The sequence below is a fragment of the Lipotes vexillifer genome, unplaced genomic scaffold, assembly GCF_000442215.2.
Source record: "Lipotes vexillifer unplaced genomic scaffold, Lipotes_vexillifer_v1.1 scaffold149, whole genome shotgun sequence".
Lineage (NCBI taxonomy): Eukaryota > Metazoa > Chordata > Mammalia > Artiodactyla > Lipotidae > Lipotes > Lipotes vexillifer.
Genome location: NW_006779962.1, coordinates 3,617,067 through 3,625,267, shown reverse-complemented (window position 1 = coordinate 3,625,267; position 8,201 = coordinate 3,617,067). Strand labels below are relative to the sequence as shown.

General features: G+C 45.2%; 1 protein-coding gene across 1 annotated transcript in view; it reads left to right on the top strand.

The window, feature by feature from the left end:
• The first annotated feature begins 58 nt into the window (after positions 1-58).
• Positions 59-8,201, top strand: part of ABL1 (ABL proto-oncogene 1, non-receptor tyrosine kinase) — a 43,082-nt gene continuing 34,939 nt past the window's right edge. Inside the window, exon 1 of the mRNA XM_007453139.1 lies at positions 59-137. Coding sequence (XP_007453201.1) covers positions 59-137 — 79 coding nt within the window. The remainder of the gene's footprint in view (positions 138-8,201) is intronic.

The window sequence follows — 8,201 nt, the reverse complement described above, 5'->3', positions numbered from 1 at the left end:
TGAGCCGCGCCGCGGAGCCAGCCCAGGGCGCCGGCCTCGACGCCGCCGGCACGCGAAAATGTTGGAAATTTGCTTGAAGTTGGTGGGCTGCAAATCCAAGAAGGGGCTCTCGTCCTCCTCCAGCTGTTACCTGGAAGGTAAGCGCGGGGCCGGCGCCGGGACTGGGTCTAGGCTGCCGCGTGTCCGCCGCCGGGCCTTCCTAGGCCTCGCCCGCCCGCCCGCGCGCGTTCCCTCCTCTTCCTCTCCCTCCCTCTCCCTCCCTCTCCCTTTCTCTCCCTTTCTCTTTCTCCCTCTTTCTCTTTCTCTCTCTGTCTTTCCCTCGCCCGCCCCTGGGCGCTGCAGCGAGCCGGGAGGGTGCGGGGCTCCGGCCCCCGCGCACTCACCGCGGCAGAGCCCATGTCGGGAGGGCGAAGTCGCGGGCCCCGGGCTGCGGGGCTCTGCCCGAAAGTTGGGGGAAGCAAACTCTACAGGCCTGAACGGCCTTGTGAGCCCACGTTGTGGAATTTCCACCGTTAATTAGGAATTATGTGTCAAAAAGGTCAACCCGTGTTTGTGAAACACATGATTTTCATTAAGTCTCGTGTACGAAGAGCACACGGCTCTACCATTTATGGATACAGAATTTCAAGTGATCTTTCTACTCCCCCCGCCGCCCCTTATCTACGGACCACGAAGAGGTCTTAGGAATTCTCTCACTTTTGCGGGGCGAAAAGAAAAGTTACACCGCATTTTAAGAAGGCATTTTGAATGAGTCCAGGGTACTTGGGAGGCAGGAGGGTAACCTCCTGTTAAGTTCCTTCGATAAAGCCTCAGAGCCCGGAGCGGTTCGCTTTCGCCCTCTTTCCATTCTACTCTCCTTTTCTTCTCGAATCCCATTTGTCTTCTTTCCTGTTTATTTGTCTTTGTTTTCTGTCTTAGTAAGGTGACAACTGAAAAAAAAAAAAAAAAAAGCGCCAATTGAGTATGATGAGTGGACCTCATTTTGTAACTTCAGGATGAATCAAATTTATCTGATTTGGGGACTGGTCATCCCAGACTGCTTGCTTTCAGCAGAAAGGCTAATTGTGCTTCAGAGATGTAATCCTGCTTGCATTCGTTGGTCATTTTCATTTAGGACTTGAAATAGGAATAGAAATGTAAAGCTCATTTTAGAACAAGTAGAATTTCTGCTGCCATAGTGCCATGAAGTTGTAATGTTTTTCTTTTTAAAATGAAGGCAGAGTAAACGGAGGCCTTGTTAATCGTCTAACCTATTTTTCTTTTCTTTCCAACTTTTTGACTTGAGGGTCTGCCTGAGGTCACATACATGTGCAGCTCAAACCATAAACTCCAGGGATACAGGTGCCCTTCTTGCCGTGAGATGTGTATATTGTTAGCCCAAGGTTAGTCCCTTGGAGAAGATGCATCCAGATGGAGTGGGCTCACAAAACCTAGCATTTAGAGGGGAAGATGGTTTATTTGTCCCTAAAAGTTGGCATCTGAGCAGCCAAAATCATCTTCAGTTAATACGTTGCTTACTTTCCAAGTTGCTCAAAATTCTGGACACATTCTCATTTACATCTGTAACGAGTTAGTGTTAGGCATTACCATCTCCATTTTGCAGATGGATACTTAAGGCAGAGTAGATGAATGGGCTTTTGTAACTGCAGCGATGGAAGAAAGGTTAGGTCACAGCAGTGCTGTGACATTGTTTTGTTTTCCTGGGAGTAAACAGGAGATTTAGTTCTTACCTGGCTGGTCTAATTATTGTTTTGGGGGAAGGGAGACAAAATCCAGTGCGTCTTATTCCAGCATATCTTGAAATAATGTTGACTGTCACGTCTCAAAAAAAAAAAAAAAAAAGTTCTGATTACAGCAGACTGCCTTGCATTAAGGCTTCATCTAGGAAGGTATCACTCTAGGAATTCTTTTTTGTAACTGAGTTTTCCTTCTTTCATTGTTATGGTCAATCGGAGAAAGTACATGGAATTACTGTTTTGTAGTTGAGAGAATTTAACAAACCTCAGTGATCAGTTCTTAAAGACTGGATGTGCTATTAGTCGCTTGGGAAAAACACTTGCCAACATCTGGATAAGTAATCCAGGCTTTTTGTTTTTACTGACATCCTCAATCAGTCAGTCAGTGTTTAATTGACATGCACTAGGGACCCATGCATCCCGAGTCACGGAGAAAATTGAATATGGTCAAGTTTTCCATTCTATCAGAGAAAGTTCAGCCATAAATGCAACTTGATCGTGCATCTGTTGCTACTTGGGCCTAGCTGTCAAAGCAACAATTATTAAATGCTTACTGTGTTCCAAGCACTGTTTCAGCATTCTGTATGATTTAATTTGCTTATTTCTTATGATGGCCCTTTGGTTGCTTCCATTTTATAGATGAGGAAGCTGAGGCATCTGAAAGTTAGGAAACATGTCTAAGGTCACAGAGCTAGCACGTGGTGGTGCTGGGATTTGAACCCTTGCTGTCTGGCTCCAAAGAGCCCAGTTTTAGCCAGTATATGCTTTACCAGCTGTGACTGTTTATATCCTTTGGAACTCTCTGTGGAGGTTAAAATGGTATCTTCAGAAACACTCTAAAGCCTGAAACAAGGATATTCTTTTTTTCTCTTCTAGAAGCCTAATACTGATAAAAATGATTACCTTTAGCAGTAGATGTATATTAAAATAGCTGCACATCATAAAAAATTCTAAATAGGAGAGTGAAAAGAAAATTCTGTCCTTTATCCAGTTTCCCTACCCAGAAGCCTCACTTGAGTTTCTTGTGTGTCCTTCTAGAAACATTTTATGCATATATTTAAATTTTGTGCATTTAAATTTTGTGCTCCAACTTTGTGAAATTATATGTTTATAGCAGTAACTATTCACCATGACCACATTTTGCTTTACAATCTTAGGTTTACTTCAAGCACTGAATTTTCTGATTATTTCTTCCCTCTCCTAGAGGTGTGAAAGAAAACATGAACATTAGCCAAGTGAATTCTTTTCTTTTTTCCAGTTTACTTTTATTTATTCATGTATTTGTATTTGCGTATATTGTGCATGAGTGTTGTACATGGGCTTGCTAGTTCTGTACTGTGGAATCAAAAACTAATGTCTGTGAAGTGAACTCTTCCTGAACTTTCAAAATTTATTTTAAGGGCCCACTTTTAAATGCTTCTTTTCAGCAGTTAACTTTCTGGTGAATGCTTTATGTGGTGCCAGCCACACAGATAACACTTTTAGAACTTATGTCTCAGAGAAGCTTATACTCTCTTTCTAAATACTCTCTTCTGAGGTCATCAGATACTTCCCTTGTTTAGTAACAAAGAAAATCTGAAGCTCTTTCTGTAACCAAATAGAAAGCCAGTCAGTCCTTTTCATTTGGGGTTACGTTGAAATTGTTGAGCATTTATGATGGGACAGTTCTTTGGCGCCACGCACTTCATAGACATCCTCACTTCATTCTCATACCAACGCTATGAGGTTTCTAGAGAAGAGGAGGAAGAAGGGCCCCAGTTCACTTTGGTTGGAAATACTTTTGAATTTGGAGTCAGGAGATCCCAGTTTTCTTTTTCATCTCTCAGCTTTTCTGTTTTCTTACCTCTAAAGACCGAGAGAACAAACCTTCTGTCCAGCCCACCTTCAAGGATTGTTTTGAGGATCTAGGAGATGATTCAGGGGAAAGTGTCGAGACCAATAAAGTGCTAAATGTATGTATTTATACTGATGTTAGGTTCTTTTGAGATGTCCTTAAATCAAGGCAGTTTTATGGCCAGGGTATTGCCAAGGTCCCATTCTCACGTGAAGCGCGCAGCTCTGGAGACAGCCCGCCTGGGCTCAGATGCCGGCCGGGCCCCAGATGCTGGTGACCGTGGATGGGCACGTTGCTCTCTGAGCCTTGGTGTTCTCATTTTTAAAATAAGGCTCAGAGTAGCCCCTACCTTCTTGAGTTGGGAGATTCACATGAGAGATTTCATTTAAATTGTTTAGCACAGAGCAAGATGTTTGCAAATGTTAGCTGTTGTCATTTTAAGTAAATATTTCACAGTCTAAAATGTTGGCATTGCCAATCTCTCTAATGGCTGAAGTGTGATGGTAGAATAGAGCTAAACCCACCCATAGTTTTTCTTGTTGTTAAGAAAACAATTTGTTTCCAAGTTTGCTTTGATGCATATAATTAATACTTCCTGTCCTTGGTTTTAAGGAAAAGTATCTTCCTTTCCTCTGACCCTTTTTTTTTATATATATAAATTTATTTATTTTTTGGCTGCGTTGGGTCCTCATGGCGGCATGTGGGCTTTCTCTAGTTGCGGCGAGCAGGGGCTACTCTTTGTTGCGGTGCGCGGGCTTCTCTCGTTGCGGAGCACGGGCTCTAGGCGCGTGGGCTTCAGTAGCTGTGGCTCGTGGGCTCTAGAGCGCAGGCTCAGTAGTTGTGGCGCATGGGCTTAGTTGCTCCGCGGATCTTCCCGGACCAGGGCTCGAACCTGTGTCCCCTGCATAGGCAGGAGGATTCTTAACCACTGCGGCACCAGGGAAGTCCTCTGACCCTTTCTTATTCCCATGGTGAATATTTCAATTGTGGAAGAAAAATTCCATTGGTTCATGGTTGACATCTTATTTCTTCTCTCTAGAGGCAGTATTTCCACAGCTCCAAACATATGAAAACTGAAAATTTCATACTACTTATTACCTTTATTGCAAAATCAAATAGTAATTTTGCCAGTGTAATCACTGGTCTGAAATAGAAACAGGAAAAATTATTGATGGGTAGGCTTTTAAAATCCATAACATTGTATAACATGATGACTATAGTTAACAATACTGTATTGTTTATTTGAAAATGGCTAAGAGAGTAGATCTTAAAATTAAAAGTTCTCATCACAAGGAAAGTAATTTGTAAACTCTGTATGGTGATGGATGTTAACTAAATTTCTTGTGGTAGTCATTTCACAATATATACATATATCAAATCATTATGTTGTACACCTTAAACTTATACAGTGTTGTACGTCAATTATATCTCAATAAAACTGGAAAAAAGTAAAACCAAAAGTATGTATAACAAGAACTGAAGATCAGATGAGACACTGGAAGGATTTAACTTTTCCTCTCTAATGGTGAATCATAATTAAACAACCAGAAGAATGACTTATAAAATAAATTCTTAGGTTAGTTGTGTTTTGTTTTGTTTTGTTTTTGCGGTACGCGGACCTCTCACTGTTGCGGCCTCTTCCGTTGCGGAGCACAGGCTCCGGACACACAGGCTCAGCGGCCATGGCTCACGGGCCCAGCCGCTCCGCGGCATGTGGGATCTTCCTGGACCGGGGCACGAACCCGTGCCCCCTGCATCGGCAGGCGGACTCTCAACCACTGCGCCACCAGGGAAACCCTTGTTTTGTTTTTTACTTTTTTTTAGTGGAAAACTTTTAAACCTGTAACAAAAGCAGATAGCATAATGAACTTCCTTGTACTCATCGCCCATCTTTAACAGTTATCACTTATGGTCAGTCTTGTTTTCTTGCCTAAGCCATTTGGAAGAATAGCTTGCTAGTTTCTGACTTTTGCGAGACTAACTCTGTCCACGGATAATGACAGTTGTTCTCTGAAATTGGTTTTCAAATCCTTCTTTATTTTTCACTCATTCGTTCATTTATTCATTAATTTATGGCTGCAGTGGGTCTTCGTTGCTGTGCGCAGGCTTTCTCTAGTTGCGGCGAGTGGGGGCTACTCTTCGTTGCGGTGCGTGGGCTTCTCATTGCACTGGCTTCTCTTGTTGTGGAACACGGGCTCTAGGCACGTGGGCTTCAGTAGTTGTGGCACACGGGCTCAGTAGTTGCGGCTCGCAGGCTCTAGAGCGCAGGCTCAGTAGTTGTGGCACACGGGCTTAGTTGCTCCGCAGCATGTGGGATCTTCTCGGACCAGGGCTCGAACCCGTGCCCCCTGCATTGGCAGGCAGATTCTTAACCACTGCACTACCAGGGAAGCCCTCAAATCCTTCTTTCTTAATCCACACCTTCGATACTTTGTTATACTGTATGTTGGGTGGTGGTGATAGAGAAGACAGACAGAAGGGAGAGATACAGACAGACTGGGAGACAAAGACAAGAAGTCAAGATAAGAGGGAAGGAAGGGGTGGGGGCTGGGACAGGGGCAGAGGGGGGATGGGGGGTGGCAGGGAAGAGATCCAGAGATGGGAAGGAAAAAGAGCCAGATCATGAGAGAGCAGTGCCGGAGACTGAGCGACTGACAGACAGACAGGTGGCTGATGGATGGGTAACTGGAGGGAGGGCAGGTGAGTCACTTCACCTCTGCTTCCACTTCCTGCCCTCTCAAGTGCACTCGGTACTAGCTGTTATTCACTCACGTTCAGCGGCATAAACTTTAGCCTTATTACTCTTAAATTCTCTTTGGAGACCTAATCCTTATCAGTCTCACCAGTCCTCAAATTTACCTGCTAGCATTGTACATTGAATACCTTAAAATTTAATTTAAAGGCGGGCCATGAGTAGAATCGGCCATTGCTTTTTGGAGCCAAAATACCTGTTTGGGGGTCATGTTCACTTACTCCAATTAGCAATAGGAATAATAATGGCTAATGAGACCTTCTGGGGAACTTGCCTGCCATTGGGCAGCCCCTTCACTTAAGTCAGTCGGGTCTAAACTGGCCCAGGAGCCTTGATGATGCTTCAAAAGAGAACAGGAATTGTGAAATGAGTGCTTTCAAACCCTCCCAGGCCTGGCAGGCAGAGGGGAAGGCTTTCAGTCTGTTGCAAATGGCCTGTGACAGAATAAAAATGCTTTTATGGTTAGCAGGCTCACTGTGGACAGTTTGCATCTGGGCCAGTACAGGGATTCATGGAACCTTTCTTCGCCCACAGACAAGAAGTGTGTGGAGGCATCGGGATCTCACCGGGTGTCTGCCTGTTAGGAGACTGTAACAAATCCTATTTCTTTTGAAAGCACAGAGAAATGTACTTTCCTGTTACACCTTGTTTTAGGATCTTGGCCGTGGTTTACATTCCATTAAAAAGTTACTGTATTTCCTAGATCTTTATAAAAGTTTTCCTGGTCAGGTTGCATTTGCTTTTCATCTTTACTGTCTGCCATTTCTGCTTTTCTTAATTCAGGTTAACAGATAATTAAGGCGCACTCTTCAGTCATGACTTAATATTTTTACCTTCTTGCTAAAGACAAACACAAGTACAGGGTGTTCTTACAATTGAGTTCATTTTAAGAAACACTGAGCGGTGGTGCTGTATGTCCTGCATTGCATTAGGCAGGTGCTGAAGACTCTGATAAGAATGCTTGGTCTCTGCCCCAAAGGAATTCACATTATTGTGGTAACAGTAAGAGAAGGAATAATTATCCTGTAGTGCAGTGCCCTGGTGCCAGGTACCACTCCCGCATTCGTGCAAAAATTCTCTGCATGCAGCATGCGTTGACCCCTCCTGACGGCCCAGCTAGGTTGAAACCATCGTGCAGTTGAGAAACTGAGGCTCAGAAATTAATATCTTAAAGACATGGTGGGCTGAGATTTGAACAAGGCTCGTCCACCCTGGAGCCCAGGCTTACTGTACTGCAAGGGACATGGGAACAGATTCCTTACTGTGTCCCTGTCAGACACCAAGTGCTCCCCGGATGAGGTGAAGAGGAGAGGCGGGAGGGAGGTGGGAGGGAGGCGGGAGGACCCGTCAGAGGTTTCCTAGAGGGCGTGAGGGCGCAGGATGCGGAGTGGGCTGGGAAGGCCTTCCCGGGGGAGTGACTGGCCCTCGTCCAGGTGCACACAGCTGAAGCAGCAACAGGGATACTGCAAGGCATTTGGGGAGGCTGAGTGAAGAGTGGGTGTCGGGGGGAAGGTGCTGCTTCTGGAGCGCCGACTTCCCCGGTAGAGGCGGTGGCAGTAACAGGCCCAACCGTTTTCTGAGGGCCCGTTTTACTCGCTAGGAGCAGTGTCGCCCGCATTATCGGCAAACTGCCAGCTCTCCTGCAAGGCACGTGATAGCACTGGTCCTTCTGTTGCCACAGGTGACAGTGCTAGTATTGATAGATGTGACTGAGCGTTGACAGGCAGAGCTGCCTCCCAAGGTTTCTGTTCTGCCTCTTGGCCACCAGCCATCTCAGTGGGTTTTAACAGAAGAGCGGCTTGGTCAGATCTGCATTTTAGAACGACTGCTCTGGTGGCAGTGTGGAGGTGGAATGAAGTCGCGGGGGGGGGGGGGGGGC